The sequence below is a fragment of the Serpula lacrymans genome (genome assembly GCF_000218685.1).
Source record: "Serpula lacrymans var. lacrymans S7.9 unplaced genomic scaffold SERLAscaffold_1, whole genome shotgun sequence".
Classification (NCBI taxonomy): Eukaryota; Fungi; Basidiomycota; class Agaricomycetes; order Boletales; family Serpulaceae; genus Serpula; species Serpula lacrymans.
This window is the reverse complement of record NW_006763290.1, coordinates 4,397,538-4,423,059: the sequence shown is the minus strand read 5'-3', so window position 1 is coordinate 4,423,059 and position 25,522 is coordinate 4,397,538. Positions and strand designations below refer to the sequence as shown.

Below are 25,522 nucleotides of genomic sequence, written 5' to 3'. Positions count from 1 at the left end.
GGCCCCACCATATATCACTATGGTTTGATACAGCCATATAGGGTCACTCACATTTGAGACAAAAATCCCATATACTTCCTATATGGTTTGATACCGCCATATGGACAAATTACATATGGTATGGCCGCACCATATACTAACTGTACGGTTGGATACAGCCATATGGGTCACTCACATATGAGACAACAATACCATATACCAGCTATATGGTTCAATACCACCATATGGACAAATTACATAAGGTATGGCCGCACCATATACTAACTGTATGGTTTGATACAGCCATATAGGTCACTCACATATGAGATAACAATACCATATACCAGCTATATGGTTCAATACCACCATATGGACAAATTACATATAGTATGGCTGCACCATATACTAACTGTATGGTTAGATACAGCCATATGGGTAACCTACATATAGTATGGTGCCACCATATACTACCTATATAGTTAGATACAGCCATATAGGTCACTGACATATGAGACAACAATACCATATAACTGTATGGTTTGATACAGCCATATAGGTCACACACATATGAGACAACAGTACCATATGCCCCCTTTATGGTTTGATACAGCCATCATTTGATCTTGCTGCTACATTGACTGAGAGCAGTATGGTACGGTAATCCTACTCGCTGTCAGAATCAGAGCTTTACATTGAACTCTTGTCACTGTCAGAATCAAACACTGGATTGTTCAAAATTGCACAAGCACCACTGGACCCAAATACCTCTTTATCCTCCCCATCCTTATTGTTTAGCTCGTGAAACATATCAATTGCGGTGGATATAAATTTACAAAGGATCTGCTTCTTGATGTTGAACCCCAGCTTGTGAGTATACAAACTATCAATGTTGACCCCAAAGTCACAAGCAGTTTTGTATAGGAAGTATCGCAAGCGGGGGGGGATAAATTGGTTTTGCATACTTTCTTTGTTGTTGCCATTGCCGTCAGTGGCTCGCATGTATTTCCAGATGTAGAAGTCAAACAGGGTGTGGTCTTCGGGGCATCCGCAGTGTAGGAAACCTGGTGTTCGTTCTGTCCCATTGCTTTTTTTTTCATTTAGGTTTTGCACCAGAGGGGACCCCACAATCTTATACTTTACTCTTTCTTCTTCAGCTGCTGTGCCTGTCTTGTCGCCGTCTTTGTGGAAGAGGCATACAATATCCCCTCAGTTTGTAGTCAAGAATTGTAGGGCAACCTTGCGACTTGTCCAGGCAGCTTCAGGGAGGAAATCGGCATCAACCCTTATGATTGCCCGAATGCTTGGATGGATGCACCTGCATTTTCCATCATGCGGCCTAATTTTTCTTTTTCTGTGAGTGGACTTTGTCATTAGCCGGATATCAAATACCTTTGACATATTCTTACCTTGCAGAGGACAATTTTTTCTGTAGCTTCCACTAACCACATCTGTCTTTACTTTCTTACTTCTCCTTGCATCATTGTCATCATCAGGATCATGATATGTCTCTCGTTTCTTGGCTCATTCCATATTGCTTTTCAACTCCTCAAGCTTGGCCATAATCTTCGCCAATTGGTCCTCAAGCATAGTGCGTCCTCCTGCTTGCAGCTGGGCCTGGTGCCCACTGATATCTTCTGTCGTTGTTTGCAGCTGGATATGGCTCATTTCCTTAGGCGATAGTGTTTTCCCAGTGAAGTTCTCAGCTAGCGGTGCATTTCTCTTTTCGGGGACTTGCAGCTGATCCTTCTGCATGGACTCGTTATTCTCTGCAGCAGCCCCCCTTCTATTGGCTTTTTCCTGTCCTTTGCACGCCCCATACTCCTCAGTGTCATGCTGGTCCCCATTCTCACAGCTATTTCCCTGCTCTGTAACGCTCTGTGTGACAGCTTACCCATTGCTGGCAGTTTCTTGCTTGTTTGTGCCTCCTAGATTGACCACATTCCCTTGCGGATTTTATATGGAACACTGCTGTTGGTTTCTCTTGTTATTTCCTGGTGCTGGGCCCTGGGTTGTTACTTGGAGTCTTTGTAAGTGTCTCATGTCTGCTTATTTTAACGAGACTGAAATACCTATCGCCATCCCGCTCTCCTCTTGGTCTTGCCCTTCTCCATGTGGTGCTAGATCCTTGCTTGCCACTTGGTCATTGATTTGCATGGCTTTAGAGGCCGCAATCTCCTTAATGGCTGATATAATGGTGAGTTCCTCGTACTTGCTTGTTGTCGCAGACTCAAATACCTTTGATGTGTTCCATTTTTGCCTTCAGCATGGGCAGAGTCCTCCTCGATTTGTTTAGCTGCCCTTCTGCCATTTCACGCAATACTAAAAACCAAAATTTGTGTCACTGCCATTGTCTCATAAATGCGCAGCCACATATGTTTTCCTCCCCCTTTTTTCTTGAGTTCAGCTTTCATATTTATCTCAGCCAGCTTAGCCTCTTTTTTTGCAATGTTGTTCACTACCTTAGCTAGCTGCTGCTCCAAGTTCTGTAGGTTGGAATCTAGTTTTTCACCCCGTGCTTTTAGTATTGGCTAATATCTTTTATTCAGTGTTACATACCTGTGTCATTGTTATCATGAGCCACTATTCTCGTTTGAAATAACTACGATAGCAGTAGGAGACACAAAAAAGCGGGGGGGAGGTCACACCAAAGTACCACATCAAAATATCCAATATTTATGACACATTTTTTGATTTTTTCCTCTGATGTGATTGTGGTTAGAACTAACGGTATTTCCAGATTGCCCTTAGCGTCTGCAACTGAAATATGATCGTCAGGATTTACCATATCTTACAGATTTACGCATGTCGGCACGAATTCCCAAAAACAACATGCCCAAGAAGTCCGGCCAGGCTCACACATGAACCATGTGCTTCCCGAACTCAGCAGCAGAGAGATATACCATGTCAAACGAAGATTCCATGTGGTTTGTACCATTTACATCACATGTGCTCTTGCACGCTTATTAACAAAACATTGAAATATAGAGGGGACACTATGGAAGTTAATATGGGACGCATAATAAGTTAGATGGGACTTTGGCTTGAGCTTGGACATCAAGATGCGCTTTATGATCCAATCAATCAGTGTAACAAGCAAACTAGGACTTAGGTTGGAACTTGTACATCAAGAGGCGTTGGACTAGTATTGCTAGGTTTTTCGTGTTGTGATTCAAGTTCGTAGAGGGATTGGGAGAAGTTTAGTTCATTTGTGAGGTGATTGTTTTGAGATAGGATGGCTGGTTTGGTTTGGAGGCGAAGAAAGAATCTAAAGGATATTAGTGGACATTTTGATTGATATTTGTCACTCTAGTTTCTCAACAAGTTCAAATCAGAAGCAAGGACATTGAATTCTGTCTAACTACATCAAAAGATTCTGTGAGACGTGCGTGGGTGGTAGGGATATATGTACTATATGTACCGGAGATTTTGAAGGTACATTTTGTTCATGAGCATAACAAGATTGTTAACAATCTACCCCAACACTACCCCAGCCCAAACAACTTAGTGCTTGTAGTGACTGTACAGACTTTCAGCCACAGCTGGTTGATCAAGGATGCAGCTATGACATCTCGTCCGATCATCAGGTAGCTACTTGATATTGCCGCAAATGAATCCAAAGGTGGTCACCATTCATTCCGCCACATGAACTTGTGAAAATGGTAGGTTCTCAAGTTTTCTCTTGACCAGATAGATCTTGATCAATTCTCTCATCAAGTTGTTGACTCATCCGTTTATGTCCTACCGTCACACCACCATCATCTATCATTCAATATTGTAGTAGTTTCTGAAATGAACACCATAGGACTTGGCAAAATTACAGCCGGGGGACTTGACAAAGAAATAGGTAAAGCCCACCAAGCCAGTCTCTTCAACAGGCTGACCAAAACTGACAACCCAAGGGAACACAAGCACAACCACTACTACAACAACAACCGTGTCAACTACGACAACCGAAAGCACTACAACAACAACTACGTCGACTACGACAACCAAAACCAATGGCAACAGAAGAACCACTATCATTACCACTACCATCACAACCACAACCACAACCACAATGCCCCGTATGCAACAGGACTTCAAAGTAACTGGCTCTCAATCAGATCTGCTGGCAGGCCACAATAATTATAGCCTGAGTAGTGTTCACTCGATGGACCCTACCACTATGAGGAGTTGTCTGCAATCAGATGGCCAGGTGAGCCATCACCAGGAAATTGATTCCTTCCGCACTGTGAAACCACCCCCTCGGCAGGATGATTGTACGGGCATGGCCCTGCATATTGGGATGTTCCATCCAAATTCTATTCGGCCTAACATACCAAGTTCTGCATCAAGCCCGGCATCAAATTCATCAAGTGCTGCATACTGGAATGGGTTAGAGGATCTGTTGGTTGAGTTTAGCCAGGTGGTGTTAAATTGAGGACTTAGTTATTGGTTCATTTGTTGTTGGTCTATTCACACATAGATACAATGATTGGTGGTTACATCAAAATCAATAATGTGTCAGAATGTAGTATAAATTACTATTTACAACCCAAGTCGAGCCTTCTACTCTAAAGTCAATGCATCTTTTTTGAGCAATCTCCATTTGTGTCTCCGCTAGTTGAGTTTTGGTGTGTACTTGTGACTGATTCACTTCGGATAACTTCTGAGACAGCTCAATAGCATGCGATCAACGTGCATTGATCAGATTGTTGATAGTGTTCGAGAATAGGTTGATAATATCCACAGTTTCGGATTTGGCCTCACGTTGAAGTCAGGGGGATGTGTAATGGATGAAGTGAGCATTTGCTTGAGGATGCTGAGCTGCTACAAAGAGCCAGCAGTTTGTTTCATGGCATACACACTCGGCCTGAACATTTAGTGAATAATGTGAGCCTTGAAACTTGGAAGAAAACTTACCCGTGTAATAATGTCAGACATGAGACGCGAAAAATGTGCTGAAGCTTGCCCAGCGCACATCTGCAGAGGTTGCAAATGTGCTGTGTGAAGAATTGCTTGAAACAAAAAATCAGTAAAATACATTTGCCTAGGTAGATTGATATTGACGCCATTTGTTTGCTCCCCTCCTAGCTCCTTCAACACATCCATAAAGCGGGTTCCGAGTTGACATGTGCTAGTGTGAACGGCAAGAGCCATTGTAACTACTACCTGTAACAACCAAGAGTTATTCACTCTGGCGCACACAGGAACACACTATAAAGAAGATGATGAGGGAGTGGTTACCCCTTGAGCTGCAGAGAGTTTGTTGGTATACAACAGGAGGACTCGCTGAGGAGTTTCCTGGATCTATTGGGGTATATATACTACTACAGGTTTGTTTGTACATGTGTACTATACAGTTGATAGAGACAGTGGCTGATGATGTCATGGGGCCTAGCCCGCATAGCCAGCTCCACTGTGTGTGAGAGTTGTATCTAAAATAAGAAGAAAGGCAATGTGGCGCAAGAAAGAGGAGTTTGGACAAAAAGGGGAAGTGCCGCGTGGCACCCTGTGTGAAAGCTAAAGTACAAGGTTAAAGCGGAGAATAAAAGTAAAGGGAAGGTCCGAAAATTGTGTTATTGTAACACTACCTGTTAGGTCAGACAACATGCCCATTTTATGTGAATAAAACGATTGAGGGGTTACTGGTTCTGGGATGTCAGAGATTGAGGACGTGTTGAAAGGGTTGGGTGGAGTACTTGGTCAGTCAAGCAAGGGAAAAGGTGGGTCAGCATTCAAAGTGTCGGGGGGAACAAGTGAGTTCATTGGCAAGAGGGACATCTGGATCACAACCTCTCCTTGGGTATTGCAGATCAAGGAGGTGCAAAACAGGTTAGGGGTACTTTGTTGGTCAAGTTGAAGGAGAATGGAATGGGGTCTATGTTTGATGTGTGGAGAGAGCCAGGGTGGGCTGGTGGTTGGGCCAAAAGTGGCTGCAAGACAAATGCTGCTTGGCCAGATGGTGTGGCCAAGTCGTCTCCCTCTTTCTGGTTCTCAATAGGCTCTGTACCTGGAGTTGGTACGGAAGGAGCAAGGAGATTGGCTGGGGCAAAGTCATCATGACCACTCAATGAGCGGACATCATTATTGACATCAGTGTGTGGCTAGTAAGTCCTAAGTTTCTGGGATAACATAGAAAAAGAAAAAGACTTACATATTCTAGATACCTCCTCTCAGCTTTTGTGTGTTGGCATAATGCCAATGGCAGATTTCCTGCGCATCGGCGACATTGTCGGATTCATTTATTGCCATTAGAGGCTGCCATCGTGCGATAAAGAGCTTGAGGAGGTATTGGGCTGTTGGAAAACACATGTGGAAATATTATTTCTATATTGCTGATGGAAAATTTCAAGTGGTGGTGTTCAAAAAGTGGTCAAGAATGAGCTGCCAGTGGGTTATCCAAATTTTGATGACAACCACGAGCCATCATTTCCTGATTCACCCACACCTCTGTGATTGGTGAACAACCATGATGTCGAGCCCTTGGCTAACAGCCACGGGGATACTAGTTATGATAGTTTTGTTGACCTGGTATTATCAGAGTGTGTAGCTATATATCAAGTCACCCGTACCATTTTTGTCATTCAAGGATGGGATAATAAAAGTAGCACATGCACAGTGAGTAACCATGATTCCAAAATCACAATGATGTGAGACTCACCAATCCGCGGTTTGGAACAGGGCATGTTTTACCATCTTCAAATGAAGAAAATTCACTCAGAATTGGTGGTTGTGTGTTTTTGTCCAAAAGCCAGTGAGTGCGTCCATGTTCAGTTTTTTGAGGAGTATGGAGAAGAGTGCTTCCCTGTGGATGAGACCACATTCACTTATGCGGGTAAGCTATTCTACAAATATCTTGACGCTCTCACAGCTAAACACTATAGTACTTGAAGACAAAGAATGTGCCATCTTGTTTTCTTGACAGCCTGTTGATGACAACATCTCAACAAACTTATTCTTGGTTGTGCTGTTAAACCAGCTATCTGCAAAAAACCGCGTAATTGTGTCTTACACTGGTTCAGACGGAGGAGAGGGGCAGTGGAATTGTAATAAAGATTGTACTAGTAGTTGTCCCCATGTAGTGCAAGCCTGTCACCAACTTCAAAAGCTTCTCACCAGTGATCCTAACACGCGAGATAACTATGCAGATAATCCAAGTGATGAGTTATCCAGTGAGTTTATTTTCTGCTATCAGAATTTAGACTAAAACTAATAGCGAGACAGCAGCTACCCGCGTCTGTACAGCTCAATCGAAAAGCCAGAGGTCAATATTGTATCAGGCAATTCTGCCTCCAATTTGGACCTCACTCAATGAAGACATACAGCTATACCCTTGTCCTCGTCCACTTCAAACCACTCCATCCCTTCTTGAGATAAGTGATTTATCAAGCTGTGCCTGTTCAAATGCAAGATATTCGACATTGCGAGAGAAGGAGCGCTGCTCGTGTACTATCTATACTTTGACAGGTGCCCTACCATGTATAATTGAAATCCAGCCATGCACAAGCTGTCCCCCCATCAAATGAAGATTTATCGGACCCAATTTACAAGAGATGGGTCTATTTAACTGGAACAACTGTATCATTTTCACTCACGATCTCCTCAACAAATATACAAGTGAGTTTACAACATCAGAGACACCTTTCATTTCATTTGTCTGTTGTATCACGCCGATACCAAAGCCACGGGTCACGTCAATAATTCATTTCTGAGGAGACCTTTCAAGCCATTTGGTTTTCTTACGTGTGACTTCAGCAATTAAACAACAACATGGAATGTACCAAATGTGGACCTCTCCCGGAAGAAACTATTTGGGATGGAGTTACGCTCACTTTCAGCCAGAAACAGCTCCTTCCTTCTCTTTGCCCACCAACAATCTCACATCCCCAATCAGTTTGTTGTGAGCTGGTATGTTACAAGAATCATCAACAGGTTATTGTTACAATTGACGTACCAGTACCTACTCACACTTTACTTTTCGTACTTTACTTTTACTTTTTCCAAGTCACATGACCAGTCATGTGACCATTTACCTTACTTTTCATTTTCGGACCTTTCCTTTAATTTTCATTCTCCGCTTTAACCTTGTACTGTAGTTTTCACACTGTGCCATGTGGCACTTCCCTTTCAGTTCAAACTCCACCTTTCTCGCGTGGCGCTGCCTTTATCCTTATTTTAGATACAAGTATCTCACACAGTGGAGTTGGTCACACAGGCTAGGCCCCATGACATCAGCAGCCACTGCTTCTAGCAACTGTACAGTACATATGTACAAACAAACCTATACTAGTATATAAACCCCAATAGATCTTGGGGAAGGACTCAGCGAGTCCTCCTGTTGTATCCTCACAACTAACTTGTTGAAACCTAAGGGGTGATCCCTTTCCTTACTCTTTGACCAATCAATGGTACATACTGTTGATTGGTATTCCCTTTTACTTGTCTGAGTTGTGCGCCAAAGTGACTAACTCTTGGTCGTTACAGTTATCATAGATAATACTCTACATGTTAAAATTCACAACATCTTAGGCAAATTTTCTTTGCGCTCGACCACAGTCATAGGGACCGAAGTAGATGTTGATAATGGCGACCACTCTATAGCTCTAAATGCCGAACGGAACGCAAATGATATATTGACAAGGACAGAAACTGTTCTAGATATTTATACCAAGCTTAAGGAGATCAACATTGCACTCGGAAATCTATTTCTACACCATTCTGGTTCGGGGGACATCACAAGTAAACCACCTTGTCTATATCGGATACTATTTATACAGGTATGTACAACAATTTTGATAGCATACAACATTACTCTAACTGTGGTCGGTGGAAGCTTGTAGCCAAAGACTCAATCCTACAATTGGTCAACCGGTCAGTTCAATACAAGCTGTACCAATTTCTTCTGTCACCTACCAAGGAAAATGCATCATACTTGGTAGGCATTCCATGTCTTTGCAATGTGTTAAAGTTCCACAAAAGCCAAAACAAGTCCTATCCTTTGAATGTCATTGCGGTCTGTTTTTGGCTGTATGTGTGTAGTTGCGATGTCTTGAAGTCTTTGCTGGTCAAGAATTCTCCACTTCCTTGCATTACACCTGACCCTGGTGTCTCATCTGAATAGCAGAAGGTTAGACAACTAATCCTTGGATTTTATATCACAAGACTGAACTTTTACACAAACAGGCTGCTTCTATAGCATGCCCCAGATTTGGCATCGTCCTTGTTATCCCCACCTCAAGCACGACCTTTGTGAAGAACCTGGCGGACAGCGAGGAGATAAATGCTCTAAATACTATTCACAATACAGTGAAAAGAGGCTGACAGGAGGTTTGATGCGTGCATGGTGCACACACAGCATATGCTATGGATTCCATTGCATACCCCGAGGTGAGGGGCAAAACAATGTTTTTTTGGCCATTGTGATGCGTTGGCCGAAGGCCCCAAGAGTCGTTGTCTACAACTTTGCATGTGCTTTGGCACCTTACTGTATCACTCAAGAACCGGAGTTCTTTGCAGATACCCTCTTTGTGGTTGATGGATTTCATGCTAAAGGGCATACTAAGTGCTTGCCAGCTGCTTTTCTTACCAGCTATGCCAGCACGGACCCTCGACTCACACAAATCAACTCTAGTGCCGCTGAATGCGGCAATATCGCCTTGAAGCAAATCCGAAAATCTGTTAGCTACATGTCGCAGGACCACGCAATATTGTATACAAGAGTTTTTCTGGCTGTCTGGAATCGGTTGAGGATACGCAAGATGAAGAATATTGAAGTTTGATGGGTTGGTTTATTGTTGGTGTATCTTATGCTGATATTGATAGGGAGGGGCACTACCACAAACGCTCCTATAGTACAGTGTAATCAAACAGCGTAAGATATCTATACATAGTTTAAATCTTTTCTGCCATGGTCAAACAGCCGTCTAACACCATTTGGGGTCACTCGGAGAAAATTTGCAAACAGTTGATGTGAACTATACACAGCGATATAGTCCCACCATACTATTTTGCAGTCCATAAGGATAGTGCTGTAGGACGGTATCAGAAAAGTAGATTTAATAACTACAGGACAAACCATGTTGTATTTCACTATGAAGCAAAATGATAGTATCGGCTGAGTAGTCTAAAGCCAATGTACCATTTTTCATTTCTGCCATATGATTTTATCATACCATACACGATCACATAATGGTAAGTGACCATCTGGCAGCTAGACCCACCATACCATCTCTGATTTGGGCCATACAGTGTGGTGACACTATACGTGGACGTATAGCCATAAGTTACTGTATGATAGCTAACCAAAATGATCCATAAGATAGTATTGATAGATTAGTTTACTATGGACGAAACTCACCATCTTGTGTTTTTGTGGTTATGGCCTATCAGCCCCATACATGTTCATATCATCACCAGTTACCATATATCAGTTCTCTGAAATATGGCGTAGAATAGTGTCAGTAGAATGAATTCGTATGAAATTGGTGTACCATGTCTGATGCCGGTGGTATGGTATTGTGGTACCATATGCGTTCATATCGTTGCACGCAACTATCCAGCAGTGATTGTCCTTGTACTGGAGAATGGTGTCAGAGGACTGTTTGAGACCATGCAAATATGGTTTTGTGCCACTGTCTTGTGGGTACAGGAATGACTCGGAAGTGTTTGGTCTCCAACAACCATAGAGCAAAATTTACTGCCGGCTGTAGTGTTGGAGTGGCTCAAAACCGTGAACAGCCCATAGTGTGGGAATGTATACATTTCAATGGTATGGGATGTGAAGGCTATCCAAATCTCCGGGCAAAGCTCCAAAGTTTGCTTACATAATATAATTTCTACAGATCAGTCTTCTTGTTATGACTTACAAGCATCTTATTTTTTAAGCACCTCAAGATAATGTAAGACAGAACAATATCAACAAGTAATATTAAGAGACAAAAGCCACAAGGTAACGACAAGACAGGCTAAGTAGCATAAGACAGGAAATAGCAAGATAACAGAAGATAGAAAAGATAGCAAAATATTTTACCACCAAAATTACTATTAAAGTGTAACTACGGTCCTTTGAGAAAATGAAATTTGTAATGGGGAAGAACATGAAAAACATTCAAATAAAAGCTTAAAACGTAGACATCTCTGATACATGCACGGAGGTCAATTTCCTCTGTGTCACTTTCCATTAGGTCATGCTTCCCTTCTGCTTTCGTATATTTGACGGACTTCTTGTAAATATCTTCAATGGTTGCCGGTATCATGCACCAAAGTTGATTGGTAGCATGGACAGGTGTCAATAACGAAGCAAATATTCAAAAAGACTCGCCTTTGCACCACACAGGCACAGTGCCACATGAAATAGCAATCCAGTCACGCTCACCTTTGCTTTGCCATTCGGTACTTTCCATGTTTCGGCATTTCGGCAAATTTTTGCGTCGCCACTGGCTATACATTGCATTGCGCCCTCGTTTTTGTCGTTTCCTTCACTTCCCTTCCTTTGCCTAGCCCCACCATGGGCCCCTTCCTCTCCTTTTTATTCTCACCTAACAGTCATTTCTGGATCCCCATTCTAATCCACCATTTCGTCACCTCCACCCTCCTCCTCCTCATCTTATTTGCACCCCCACCATTTCTGATGTCACCACTTCCTATCCGCTTCCGTCGCTGATCCGTCGACTACCACGTGCCACTGCTGATATCAGCAAAGCCCCGGCGGCCGGTTCAATAGGGCAACAGGTCCATCTTTATGATGTTGATCTACCATCATATACTATCAAGACATCGGTTACTCATCTTGCCTGGTTGGAGCGTGGGTGGGTAGTTTTTGAGCTGGAGAAGGTCCATCCCCTTGCGTCGCCCATGTTCATTGCTGTCCCATTCACTTGGGTACACTTATCTTTTGTCCATCGTCTTCACTACAGCTACACCTACCACACGCTGCCTGGGACTCACTTGTTCCAAATTGGGACTACTCCTCTCCCTCCCTCGTTTGACCAGGTGGTCCAACACAACCAGTCCATTGGTGAGGCCACGGAACTGTCGGATTTGGACTAGGTGGTGGACCGGTGGCTCCAGTTTCTTTTTTTTCAGCAGAACATTCATTTATAGTGCGATTATTTTTGATTCTTGAATCATTTTTATGGACACATATTTTTTAGAATGCCTGATTGACAATAAAGGAACTGTGTTGATACTGATAGTGTTTTGCCTTGCCCTTTTTTTACCTGTATCTTCCCATGACATCATGATTTTCCTGCTCTCTTTTTGCTATTAGACTTTACTTTATGGCTGTACAAACCTGTGACATTACTCACAGCATTCATTGTTCTATCCCTTTCTTTTCCTTTTTTTGACAATCTTATCCTGTACTACCTACGCAGGATTTGTCAGCGTACATTCCTTCCTTCATGTTTTTTCTCATTCTTTTTGCATAGCTATACTGTGCATAGCCTACTTTTCTTTTACTATATAAACCCCTGTATTTTACCTTGTAAAGAACAAGAACTCAATTCCAGACTTCTTCTCTAATTTCAAGTTCACTACTCTGCTGCTTGTGATCCAGTGTAGTCACAACACTTCCCACTGCTACCACTGTCAACTGCTGTTATCGTCACTTCCCACTTTTGAAGTCATTGTCATCCCTTTCAATTAGAGTCCTTCTGAGCACTACAGTTTGTGCATCAGGAGCCTGCTATCACTGGGAACCTTGTCATATTGTCGTTCTCAAACCTACCTTGTGCTACGATTAGCAAGGTAGTGCTCGTCTATACTCGCCACAAAGCCCCTATCTTTCTATATTCCAACTATCCCTCCTCCTCAAAACCCACACCCATACATCTCTGGGTTTTACTTTAAAGGATCCTCATACATACCACCCCACGAACAACCAGAGCACCCACTGTTCTAGGAGGCAAAGCCCATAAACAAGTTCCGTGGAATCTGGGAGGATTGTGTGTTAATTTGTTTTTGTGTGTGGTTTTCTAACAACAGTTCTCATCATCGACACAGGCTGGAGGGATTTGAGGGATGTCACCTAGCCACGGGTAGCTGCTCCCCAATTGGCGCTAGAGAAGTTGTCGTGTACAGTTGTCTCTTTTCCGCTGAGTACATTTAGCTGAGGGATGGGCTTGAGGAATGATTTGCCGGTAGACATGCTATTCCTCCCCTCAAGAGAGACATCATCCTCCTCCTTATCCTCAGCACAAAGTATGGGGACTTGACTTTGCTTTGTAAATATATGTTCCACCTGAAAGTATACCAAAAATGAGTAATAGTCCAGGGAAAAAAATGAGAAAAAAAATACCGCAGCTCCACACCGTGCTAAAGCACCCTATGGAAGGTTTTTGACAAGTTCAGATGAACTGGCGGTGGCATGACTTGCCCACAATGCTGGGACATCAACTGAGCCAACAATTACATCCAAATGGGATGCAAATGTCTGTAAAATAAAAGGGGAGCAGAATGCTCCCCAATGCTTCTAGTAATATAAGAATATATTATTATGGATACTACATTGGATAGAAATACAAGTGGGTGGACTCACTGATCTCTCCGGTCCAACAACCCCGTATAAAAAGGTCAAATCTTCTAGCATAGACTTTGAGAACAACTGACAAGATTCCTGGGACCTGAAGTCAGGCATAGTATCGAATAAATGCTCCAACATTGCCTGCGCTGAAGCACTGAAACTGTTATGCCACTTGTAGACTTGTTGGCCAAGCTGAAAGGGTATGTGAGATGTAACGAAGAAAAAAAACATAGGAGAATTACTTACTACACAATAAACAGGACAGTTCACACTAACAAGGTACACAATATCTGTAACAACCAAGAGTTATTTACTCTGGCGCACACAGGAACACACTATAAAGAAGATGATGGTGGTTACCCCTTAGGCTGCAGTGAGTTAGTTATGCTAGACAACAGGAGGACTCGCTGAGTCCTTCCCCATGTATTGCTCTTGTATATATACTAAAATACATGAGGTACTGTACAGTTGTAAATAAAGTTCAAAGTCCGATGTCTAGCATGTGACCGGTCACATGATGAGTCTAGACACTGGTCAGGTGATGTGTCACATGACTGGTCATGTGACTTGGAAAATAGAAGTAGAAGTACAAAAGTGAAGCGTAAGTAGGTGCTGGTATGTTAATTGTAACAATATCAGGATACACAACATCCCAGATCACCTGCATAGCAATCAATACTTTGGGATCATTGAGATTCCATGGATTCTCAGAGGTACCAAGCTATTGCTGAAATGTTGGTACGAAGACCAAGCACCATCTATTGTCTATGTGACATCCCTCATGGAGATCACGGTTCTCCGACTTATTGTGACCTGATTCTAAAAACCAGTTCAGTGAGTGGACTGTGTAGAGTGGGGATATGTACTGATGTAGTGGTCCTCTTTTTCCCTTTTAAAGCCATTTTCTCATCTGCTTCATCCTCATCCGGGTCAATGAATCCACCAGGATGATACAGGCTGCCATTATTATCGTCATTTGCATGGGCATTAGATGAGTTGGCCGTGCTAGATAAGGATGTTAGAGCTGTTGAAGTTGTTTTTTTGGACTTTTCAATGTCAGTGATTTGAGACAACAATCTGCTGTTTGTGGCAAGTAGTTTGCCCTGGCTTTTGATGGAATTAGCATTGCTAGCAACATGATTAGCCCAATCTTCGACTACATCAAGTTCAAAGGATTGCACAGCTGAGCCATCAGCTATTCTTGGATTGTGGTAAAATAGAGTTGAGGGTGTAAGTAACATCATGGGTGACAATTGCATGAGTATAATGGAATCAAGCAAATTAGGGAAAATGACTCGAACCTGACATGTGGCTGTTGCCTCCCACATTCTGATTCCCTTGGTGGTGGCTGATGGTTGATAGACGCACTGATGAGGCAAGGTGCCTTCTGATTAACTGGGCCATCAGATTGTTTATGCAGTGCACTTACAGCTTCCCTCATGTTCATCTTTTTCTTCTTCTTTGGCCGCTCTTCCTCGTCGCTTTCTTCAATGTCCTCTCTGGCCCTCTCATCAACTTCAGTATGCTTACTAACTCTTTCTCTTGTAGCAACACCCAGGCCCCCGCTCTCATTGATTGAACAATCACCTGGATTGGCCATATCAAGCTGAGTCCCATTATCAAAGTCTCCCCAATGAGTCTCTGCAATATCTTCCTCACTAGCAGGAATATCAATAGCTCGGCTGCTTCTGCATTGAACTTGAGATGGTGGTGGGGGAGACAGGTTTCTTCTGTGTCGAAATCGGGACGGTGGTGGGGGTGACAGGTCAGAGTCTTCTTTGTATTGTTCATTACCTCCAACAGACACTCTTTTTTCTTTGCTATCAGGAATGACCATGTGGTTGCTTTTCTGACGCCTGAGAGTGATGCCAGGTCCTAAAGTCTTTGATGCCATCTTTGGCTGAGCACACTGCGCTGAGAAGGAGGTGGAACTGGATTTTCTGCTGCTAAGTCTTCTCTTGCTTGTTTGTCTTCCTTTTTTGCCAGAGCTGAAAGTGCCTGCCTGATAGCAAGTGTGGTCATTTTGTCATTGTGGGCTTTGTTTTTTCTTTCTTCTGCTATTTCTGTTCATGTCCGACGCTTGGGCTGAGAGTCCAACACAACTTGTCCAGGGTGCTGGCTTGCATTCTTGGCACAAGTGATTGGTCAGCTCATAGTTAAGAGGATGAGGCAAGAGGTAGAAGTGAGAGATGGAAATGGGGTACATATCAATAGGTGAGCAAGTATTTTGAAAATGCACCCATGGTGTGGCTAACAGCCTGTCGCACGCCCAGGGTAATGTGACTCAGAAATTGTAACAATGTGTAGCTGCGTCTCTCTCTTTTGGTTCTACATCCAATGTATTTAACTTCCCCAACCCACAGATCACAATCTCATCAATCTCACAATGCCAAGCTCCTTCGTTGTGACACCTTGGGCTGCAAACAATGGTTTTGTAATCAAAGTGGGCTCACAAAGCATATACGGACGCACCACCTGTCCTTTTTGAACACTACACAGCTCCAGCATTGAGATTTAACTCAGAACAAGACCCAACAGGATGCTATACAGGATGTGACAGACAGAGATGTGGATATGGAAGACAAAGCAACACAGGATGAGGATGAGGATCAGATGTATGATGAGGACATAGAACCTGTGCAGAATGGTGACAAGGACATCCCTCCACACGAGGAAAGGCCAAATCCTGAGTTTGAATACCATCCATTCATTAATGGTGATTATTCTGTCTTTTTACTATTTCAATCTTTGATTATTTATTCAGGTTTGCCATGTGATGAACACGGTGTCTATCTACCTGCAGGAGAGCTGCCTATTCCACCGCAGAATCCCTCCAAGGAAGACCGGACACCATATTGTTCAAATGAGAACTTCTGGGAAGTGTCTAGCCACTTGCTGAGAGCTAACAGGGACAGAACTAGAGTCCGGTATGAGTAACTATATTATCAGAGAGTACAGAATGTGTACAGTACCTAGAGTCCAGTATGAGTAACTAAAGAATAGGAATACTGGACTCTGCAATACTAGTCCGAAGTTTTGTAAACAAAGGTAAACAAATCAGCCACAAAGGCGAAATTATAGAATGCTCAGTGAATACTGAACAATACAGCAGAAAAAATAAAGAGGAAAGTGATTTAGAAAGAAGGGAAAATAGATAGCACAACTAGGTGCAGAATCACCAAAACTAACACATATTATGATCACATTGAATTTGAAGCTGCCAAACTGCTGTATCAGAAAACACAGGTGTCTGCTGGGGATATTAATACGCTCATGGACCTTTGGCGTGCATCCTTCATCAAAAACGGCTTACAGGAAGATTGTGTGCCTTTTGCCAGTGCTGATGACCTTTATAGGACTATTGATTCAACATCACTTGGAGATATTCCTTGGCAATCTTTCATGCTTGCTTACAACGGCAAACTTCTAGACACTGATATCCCACACTAGATAACTAAACCTTATAAAGTCTGGTTTTGCAGCCCACATGCCATTGTAAAAAATATGCTTTCAAATCCAGACTTCGCAGGATGGTTTGATTACAGGCCCGTACGTGAGTATGACAGCACAGGCAAGCGGAAATACCATCATTTCATGTCTGGTGATTGGGCATGGAAACATGCAGACAATATAGCTCAAGATGCTAACACTCATGGATTGATGTTTGTCCCAATCATCCTTGGGAGTGATAAAATGACTGTTTTTGTTGCAACAGGACAAAACAAATTATATCCAATGTATATATTTATAGGTAATGTACATAATGGTGTGCGTTGGGCACATAGAAATGCAGTTGCTTTTCTCGGGTTTCTTTCTATTCCCAAGAGTATGTCTTTGACTTCCTTCAAACATTGAACTATTTTCCAGACCCTCAGTATCCGTCCTACTGGCTTTTTCCTCCCTCCCCAACGTTCTCTCACACACTACCCTCTCCTCGTTCGTCAGTTTGGGGCCCCAAATGGCCTCTGTTCATTTATCACTGAGGCAAAACACATCAAGGCCATCAAAGAACCTTGGAGAGGTTCCAGCTATTATGAAGCCCTAGGACAAATGCTTACTACAAACCAACAACTTGACAAGCTAGCGGCATCACGTGTGGATTTTACAAGCCGAGGGATGCTTGAGGATGATAGTCTAACATATGCATGGGCCAATGCCGACTTAGAGCTTGAAGGTAAGTTCTTTTTTCTGTGTAACTACATGGTTAGTCAACTAACTCTTTTCAGATCTTAGGGATATAGAAGAAGATGCCGATGAAGTCAGGACCAGTAACCAAGCCCACATCTTCTGTTTTCTTGTAAATTTGTGTTAACTAATTATGTACATAACTAGAACCTAATTACATGTGAACACCTCATGAACTCGGAGAACAAATCCAACAATCACCCTTTGTAGAGCACATCCAACAATTTTTATACAGCCAGGAACATCTGGACAACCCAGATGCTCCCCCCTCATATGATGTTCCCTTGAGAGCTTGCCCCAGGCTTTTCCCTGACACAAAAATATCAGTGGTGCACTCTGCAACCATATATTTCCAGGCACTAAGTGACAAAAGTGGTGTTGGTGGGATGCATCGTGAAGTGATCCATGTAACGCCAATGTGGCACAAAGGTCCAGCTTGGCATGACACAGTATTTGTAGAACGCAATGCTACACTCCCTGGCATGCAGGGCCTTGATATTGTTCGTGTTTTACTACTCTTTTTTTTTTCCTATCGAGGAGTTTTGCTACCCATGTGCATTAGTGCAGTGGTGATGAATGTGATGAGCTCACTGGGATGTGGATTGTGCATCCAGATTATAACAAGGATGGCTCGCCTACACTTCAGGTTATCCATACAGACTGCATCATGCGAGCGGCTCATATGATGCCTGTTTTTGGTGATGCTTTGATAGGAAAAGATATCAACTGTGCCAATTCTCTTGATTCTTTTGACTTATTCTATGTTAATAAATTTATTGATCAGAATGTGTTTGAAATTGCTTTCTAGTCTTACTTGCCTTATTAGTCATTTTTCAGAACAAATTCATCTTAGTCTTTCTTAACCACTTATAATGGCTTTTTGGTCTTGTGACCATAATCTTAGTCTTAGAATACATGATTTTTGACAGCTTTATCTTGGCCTTAGTGTCACTTATCTGCCTTTGTTGGCTTGATATGGCTTGATATGGCTTGACGTAGCTTACAATTGAAAATAAAACGCCTAAGATACATGTAAATTTCCTGATGTAAAGGGGTGAGCAGGATCTGTATCAATTTGACACCGGATGATCTCAGAAGCTACTGTTGCTAGCAAAAAGAGAATATGGGCTCGAGGAACTCACATAAAGACTGAGCAACCTAGAGATGTGCATGCAATAGAAATATACACACTGCCATGCAAGAAGTGGTAAACTTGAACATTGATATAAGAAGGCTGGCCAACACTTTGGGCTGATTTTATCCATTCATGTCGTGCACCTTTTGCACCACTATTGGTGTACATGGTGATCACTGAATTAGCATAGACAGAGTATGTCAGATAAGGAGCTTGAGCAAATCATTCCCATACCTTCACCAAGCAGGACTTCTGGCCCTTGTTTTGTATTTTTCTTGGCCTATGTATAAAAAATAACAAAATTATCAGGTGCAAGAGGCTTTAGCTCTGTGATATTAGCATTGAACATGTTGTCGTGAATATTCTGTAGCCTGGAAAATGCTACTTCACGATACTGGGCAAACTTCTAAGATTACAAGGGAAAAAAGAATCAGTTTGTGTTCAGTTGATTGGACAGTGTATACTACCTTGGATGTCACAAGTTGCAAATTTTCTTTCTGCCTTGCATGAGCCCCAGAATCAGTGCGAGTTCCTATACAAATTCCATAGTGACGCATTTGCCGGTCTGCACCAGTTGTGGTATATTGTGAGTCTGGTACAAGTGATGCTAGTCGACGCATGAGGATGTCTCGTATTGAGCTTGTTTTGTCCTCCACTTTAGATCCACTCGGTATCTGAATAGTAGACAAATAATTAGCTTGGCAAACTGCTTTGGCTGTTTCTTGAGGTTGGTGATCCTTTCTAACTTTCTAACTGAAACTAAGGCATTTTGCCTTAGCGTGAGCCAAAAGGGTCTACAAGCTCGAGGGCCTGACTTATTTTGGTATCAACTCTTGATGTGCCAGCACACACCTTCTAATTACAGTTGTATACATTAGCACAGCAACATCAATGGAAAATAAAAAGCATACAGATGATGTTTCAGCTATAGCATGAAGCTCATCTAATATTTTACCTACCGCTGTCCCGTCAGATAAAATGGAGTCAGGTATTGCTATTCTAGAGATGGGATAAGCACAATATGTATAAGAGAGTATTTTGGAACAAAAATGACCAATCTCACATTTTTAGTGTTTGATCCACATCTGCGACTGCTAAAGCCATTTCACATGTTTCAATCTTATCCTTAAGGTGTGATGGTAGTGATAATACTACATATTTCTGAAGGACATCGTACACAGTTTGTGGTGGGTGGATATTTGTTGAGTTTGGACCTTTCATTTGAAGCGGCTCAGGAGCTCTGTATAGAGTCATTACAGCTTGTGCTTCAAAGCCAACAGCAGCAAGGAGTTGCTCTACTTCTTGAAAGGCAAGCTGTGAAGCGTGTTCAAGTTCTGTGTCTGTTGGCCAAGCTATCAGAGCAGCAGTATCAAGATCAAGCCCTCAGAAATATGTGTGGTGGTAGCCTGCTGCTGTTTGGTTTGCTTTTTCCTCAGGTGAAAGGTCTTGAAAGGCTCCCATCATCAGAGCCTGCAACTTTGGTTCTAGATATAGAATATTGGCATAGCTAAAACCTTTCTTTAACTGTCACAACAACCCAAAGGTGTGCTCACATGTTTTGGTGGAATGTAACCATGGTAGAAGTGGGTATATTGGATAATATCTGTGGTAGACCAGTATGAGCTGAATAAGGCTGTCGCACAATATGAGAAAAATGTTTTAGGATTCACGGGAGATGAAATGGACATGAAATGCATAATTAGGGTATTGTCCTACATGATTGCGCCAGGCCATCAGGAAAAAACAAGCACGCAGAACCATTTTGGCACAAGTGGTATGTATGATATTCTGCCAGGCATCTATAAGCTCCCAAAGAATGAAGAGATAAATAGAGAGGGATGGTTGTTTTGGAAAGTGCGTCATGTGAAATTTGAGAGTCTCTGCTGAAAAAAGGCGTGCAGCAGCACGGTCATCCTGTTTATCAACTTGTTCAATATCACAAAGAAAGAGAGGGCCCAAAAAATGTTCAGCAAGACTATGGACAATTCTATAGTAGATGGGGAAATTGCCTAGTACAAGAAGTCGAGCACCAGTGAATAATTGGTTGTGGGACATTTTTGCACCATGTTTTGAGTCCTGTACACGGACAGTGGGGTAGCCATAAAAGAGTGGGATTGAAAACTCAATGGTACAACCAGTGACATTGTTGGGGATGCTGTAATGAAAAATAGAATGTGCAGATGCAGCAATGATACACTGAGTAGCACGCTCTGTTTCTGTCCCATCAGCTGCAAGTGAGGTGATGTGTAATCCCATCTCATGCATCATTCAAAGAAGTTCAAAGTGCATTTTTGAGAGGTCCTATGCATCGTCCGTTGATCCACAAGCCACAACAGCTATAAGTAAGGATTGGCGGGATTTTTGGTAGTGGGATAGTAAGCATCCAGATACGCAACTACAAGCAGTTGAGCATAAGTAGTGTCTTCAAAACAATAATATGTCCATAGTACTTTTTTTGCTTTGTTAGTGTTGATTTGAGCATTTTCAAATAATGCGTCAACTTCATCATTTGATGTTACACAAATAGGGCCCTGTGCAGCACCAAGTATAAGCCACACCATTTTTGGCTCCTTTTTTTTCCAATGGCACTTTGCGGTTGAGAACATTTTGGAATGTGTGTAATTTTTGAAGTTTCTGGCACTCCATGCAAGGATTTGTTGCCCCATCCTCAAATAGAGCCTCCCCTCAGCTGTGAGGCAACAATAAACTATAACAAAAACGAAACCTGTCTCCTTCTGCACTTGCAGGGAGTAAGGGGTTCGATGAGCTTGAGGTCAACAGACGCTAGTAAATATAGCAAGTAGAGGACTTTGAGAGGTAAGCTTCAAAGGTTTTCGTTGAGGAGTAAAGCGGGTAAATTCAGTAATAGAAAACTAAGGAGCCATACATGAATAGGTAAGGCTTTATATAGTGAACTGTTCGTTCCTCAGACCGAAAGGAGAATATACAAAAAGTGGTCTGAGGAATTAATCAGCCAATAAGAAAAAGGGAGAACAACTATTGTACGACTTTTAACTTGATTAATCAGCGGGTGAGAGTTTTGTACTAATAATAGAGGTTTGTTATGCGTGTTCAGGAACCGTATCCTCATGATGAGGTATGATCCTGAACAAGGCGTTTATTAGTATATCCAGGCTTTACTGGGGTTTGGAGCTGGTTGGCGAGATGCCTACTACCAGTCCCTACTCAGTGTGCTGGCTGGCTGGGAGCAATACCCAGTCTCTGATCTGTGATATAAAATGGTAGCGATGGTTAAGAAAGCCTGTGAGGGCTATGAGAAGTAAAATGGCAAATGATACCTTTAGCCCTAGAGCCAGAGGTGTAATGGGAAAAATGTTCGAGAACCAAGACATAGCGAAGATAAGAAAATAATAAAATGGTCCTTATATCAGCAAGATAACAAGAATACAGCACCAACAGCACATCTGATTTGCCATTTGTAAAGGGCCTGTTCATGATGCAGAACCATTTTCTGTTGCTGAGGTGATAAATCCTTCCACAAAAGATCACCAGAAGCGTCACCATAGAGTTCTTTTGCGATTTTTGTCCGTGAAGGTGCGCCACCACCTAGAGTTGCTGTACAGCCCAAGTAGCAATTAACACTTGGGTAACTTTCATGTGTAAGACCAGGACATGGAATAAAAATATTGTTTATACATTGATGAGAATGTGTATGGGTTCCAGGAGCTGGCCGTGATTGTGGGCTGAAAAAATTATATAGTGACTTGACAACAAGGCCTTTAGATTACTTTGCATGACACTTTTGAGATCTGCGGTGTTTTTTCCAGCATTTTAATCCACTGTGCACAATATGAACATTGCACTCAATGTAAGTCATTAGACTTGAATTCTGCATGTGGGTTATCATGTAGAACTTTGGCTCAGAATGAAAGGAGGTGGTTCCTATCAATCACAAATATAGGGGAAGAAGCCTTTTCTTTGAGTGCTTTCTGTTTTGCCCATGAACTGCCACACTGACTAGCGTCACTTTGTTTCCTGTGTTTCCCATAATGCCGAGACAGATTGTGTTCAGAGACACTATCTTCAGAGGGACATTCTGATGAAGCAGAGGAGACTGAATGAGCACGCTTTTTTTATTTATGTGGCAGTGACAATACTACAGATGGTGATTTGGAGAGTGGTTGAATAGGACTAGAAGGGCAGCAAAGACATGAATTAGGAGTTCCAACGGGGTTAATGTCCAAGCACATAGCAAGTTTGGGATCTTCAAGTTCTGTCAGCCTTGACAGAGTTCTTTTTGTGATACAGCTACCACTAATTTCCTAAACCAAGCAAGGAGTGTCAATATTTGTTCTTGGCATAGGAATATTATAAATTGCACCAACACTTTCATTAGCTTGTAAACTCTGAGATAAGCGCACAAACCACTCTATGTGGGCTGATATCGATGTAACCTGTGACCATGGATTGTACTGTAGCAGCTCTGCCCCCAATGTAGTCAGATAAACAATGCCGCAAGAGGCACTGTCTTACTGTGTCAGCATCTTCCAGATAGCTGAACCTGATGGGTATGATCTATGGTTGCAGTCTGGCTGAATGGCAGCTAGATACCAAGATAGTAAGTCAAGGTCGTCAACAGATGCTGTTGCACTTGAATGAAGGCCATCACGGTATGCAGATGACTTCTGTTTAAGATCAATGCGGATGCCTGCCCAATGGTTCCAATTGGCATTGACCAGAACCACAAGGATGTCAAGTTGACTGTAGTGTATAGCTGCGTCTAGATGTGATTTCCGATACGGCACATAATTTGCACTCCGGGGGCGTAGAGAGCACAGTGAGTCTAAGAAGTGGCAATTTGCTATCCTAACACGGCTACTCTGTCCTAGTTGTTTCATGATATATCTTACCTGTAGCAATCAATACAGACCTAACACTACAGTCTTGACCTCCAAAAGTGCGAAATTTGAGGCAAAAAGGGCTAAATTGGGGCAGATCGTGTGCTAGAAAAGTCACAAAACTTTCTAAAAAGTGTCAATGGGTAAACCCCTACCATGCCAGGTGCTTACCAATTTGATCAAAGCCTTGAGGCACCTGCAGATGGAAGAACAAAAATTGTGACTTCATGACCCAAACATGCAGCAATAGTCCCACTATCAAACTTGAAGCAAAAACCTGCCCCGGTGAGCTCCAGAATGGCCTCATTGTAGTCTCCTACACCTTGCCAACATGTCATACCACTCTGATTTGGAGAGACAATCCCGGTGTACTGATGATAGAAAGTGCATTGAAGACTGAGCTCCATGCCTTTAGTATCATCACATCATCCATATGGTCCTCAACTTGTACCAGCGCCTCCCCGGCTGACTCATAAAGTGCAGGGTGAGCTACATGCAAGATTGCACTCATGAGGGTCCTGGTCTCCACAAAGGATTGCAACCACAGTTCACCGGTGCCAGGCGGTGTAGATTGCACAAGGACTGGAAAGCTTGTGGAGCCTCTCCACTTTTCTGTGGTGAAACTTTTATTAATTGTAATGTATAAGATTATAACTCAATAACACAAACTTTGTGACTGAGTTGCAACCACGCTGGGGATAAGTCTATCAACCCACATGGGAATAGCCGATAGTCCCTGGGATTTTTGTAATATTTGGAAGATTGATGCCAGCTCTTTGAGGGCTTCGTGAGGTGTTTGCTTTCCATATTTTGCTTGAGATGCTGTAGACTATCACACATGCATTACTAAATATATTAGCTCAATATAAGTATCTTGCTTGACCATGTAAATATATTTTTACCTGTCTCTCCTCAGTGAGGATGCCCGGGAGGTACCATAGAACTATTCTTCCATGAATGTCCATTATGATGGAAGGGGTTGTGATAATGCCAATATCCCTGCTCTGCATACAATGTTGCATCCTATTGAATATTCACTACCCGGGTATTCATCAGTAATGTCTTTGGTGCAATACAAATGATTTACTCCTTGTGAGGTATGCAATCACTAACACCCCTGCTGCTCTCTTATATTTGCTAACAAATGTTCCCAGGAGTTTTGCATTCCAATCCCACTGGGATCCCGGCTCTGGCTGGAGGAGGTCGGGCCCCTCAGTATGCATGTGAATCAATGCTTGCCGGAAGTAAAATAGCACACTGTGCTGCAAGTTCTGTAACCAGCAATTTCCAGCTGGAAGGAACATCAGAGGGAATGGATGGCTTGGGGGTCTGAGGACTCATGGTGTTGCTGTAGACAACAAAAATATATGTGGGTTCTCTAATAAATGATTACTGGTCATTACAATATATAATACCGCATTTCAGAAACACATTGTTCAAGCATGTCCATGAATCTATAATATAAGTGCTACGGCCTTAGAGAGCCTCCCAGCAACAAGACAGCACTGGATTTGGAAGTTATGAGATATTTGCATATCCAACACCAAATAGAAAATGGTGCTTAAAAAGGTGAGAGACAGGACCATATCTCCAATGTAACAACCAAGGTTTGTATACTCTAACACACAGTGAAGACAAGCAAAGAGGTGTGAGGGAAGGAGAGGGTATTCTCCCTGAAGGTAGGACCAAGTTTGTTATGGGTAAATACAGTAACAGGAGGACTCACTGAGAAGTCTCCTTGATCTATTGGGGTTTATATACATCTACAGACTATGTGTACATGTGTACTATACAGTTACTAAGGGTGGTGGCTGGTAATGTCACAGTTCACAGCCCTTGTGACCAGCTCCACCACCTGAG

At 42.5% G+C, this 25,522-nt stretch overlaps 8 protein-coding genes across 8 annotated transcripts; 5 read left to right on the top strand and 3 right to left on the bottom strand.

The window, feature by feature from the left end:
* Positions 1–1,500: 1,500 nt before the first annotated feature.
* SERLADRAFT_404847 (uncharacterized protein) lies at positions 1,501–2,544 on the bottom strand (the record flags this gene model as incomplete). The annotated part of the gene is made up of 4 exons (XM_007312683.1): positions 1,501–1,844; positions 2,049–2,214; positions 2,307–2,507; positions 2,536–2,544. The coding sequence occupies 4 exons, from the start codon at positions 2,542–2,544 to the stop codon at positions 1,501–1,503; spliced, it is 720 nt and encodes a 239-aa protein (XP_007312745.1).
* A 1,492-nt stretch (positions 2,545–4,036) lies between these two features.
* SERLADRAFT_432501 (uncharacterized protein) lies at positions 4,037–4,399 on the top strand (the record flags this gene model as incomplete). Its single annotated transcript, XM_007312682.1, has 1 exon — positions 4,037–4,399. The coding sequence occupies one exon, from the start codon at positions 4,037–4,039 to the stop codon at positions 4,397–4,399; it is 363 nt and encodes a 120-aa protein (XP_007312744.1).
* Positions 4,400–5,617: 1,218 nt separating this feature from the next.
* SERLADRAFT_404846 (uncharacterized protein) lies at positions 5,618–6,883 on the top strand (the record flags this gene model as incomplete). Its single annotated transcript, XM_007312681.1, has 8 exons — positions 5,618–5,717; positions 5,774–5,980; positions 6,059–6,068; positions 6,315–6,351; positions 6,512–6,579; positions 6,670–6,715; positions 6,736–6,796; positions 6,846–6,883. The coding sequence occupies 8 exons, from the start codon at positions 5,618–5,620 to the stop codon at positions 6,881–6,883; spliced, it is 567 nt and encodes a 188-aa protein (XP_007312743.1).
* A 1,790-nt stretch (positions 6,884–8,673) lies between these two features.
* Positions 8,674–9,901, top strand: SERLADRAFT_455139 (uncharacterized protein; the record flags this gene model as incomplete). The annotated part of the gene is made up of 3 exons (XM_007312680.1): positions 8,674–8,738; positions 8,795–9,088; positions 9,141–9,901. One exon carries the CDS (start codon positions 9,159–9,161, stop codon positions 9,738–9,740), a length of 582 nt encoding a protein of 193 aa, XP_007312742.1.
* On the top strand, positions 9,869–10,684 carry SERLADRAFT_376091 (uncharacterized protein; the record flags this gene model as incomplete). The annotated part of the gene is made up of 3 exons (XM_007312679.1): positions 9,869–10,260; positions 10,320–10,395; positions 10,452–10,684. One exon carries the CDS (start codon positions 10,460–10,462, stop codon positions 10,613–10,615), a length of 156 nt encoding a protein of 51 aa, XP_007312741.1.
* Positions 10,685–12,988: 2,304 nt separating this feature from the next.
* Positions 12,989–15,377, bottom strand: SERLADRAFT_432499 (uncharacterized protein; the record flags this gene model as incomplete). The annotated part of the gene is made up of 3 exons (XM_007312678.1): positions 12,989–13,201; positions 13,259–13,285; positions 14,913–15,377. The coding sequence occupies 3 exons, from the start codon at positions 15,375–15,377 to the stop codon at positions 12,989–12,991; spliced, it is 705 nt and encodes a 234-aa protein (XP_007312740.1).
* Positions 15,378–15,869: 492 nt separating this feature from the next.
* On the top strand, positions 15,870–18,476 carry SERLADRAFT_412417 (uncharacterized protein; the record flags this gene model as incomplete). Its single annotated transcript, XM_007312677.1, is given in 11 exon segments — positions 15,870–15,926; positions 16,007–16,210; positions 16,248–16,268; positions 16,730–16,805; positions 17,004–17,036; positions 17,235–17,249; positions 17,269–17,309; positions 17,351–17,657; positions 17,710–17,780; positions 18,025–18,168; positions 18,231–18,476. 11 exon segments carry the CDS (start codon positions 15,870–15,872, stop codon positions 18,474–18,476), a joined length of 1,215 nt encoding a protein of 404 aa, XP_007312739.1.
* A 4,817-nt stretch (positions 18,477–23,293) lies between these two features.
* SERLADRAFT_404843 (uncharacterized protein) lies at positions 23,294–24,627 on the bottom strand (the record flags this gene model as incomplete). Its single annotated transcript, XM_007312676.1, has 6 exons — positions 23,294–23,649; positions 23,695–23,745; positions 23,834–23,858; positions 24,003–24,285; positions 24,379–24,491; positions 24,565–24,627. The coding sequence occupies 6 exons, from the start codon at positions 24,625–24,627 to the stop codon at positions 23,294–23,296; spliced, it is 891 nt and encodes a 296-aa protein (XP_007312738.1).
* Between the last annotated feature and the right edge of the window lie 895 nt (positions 24,628–25,522).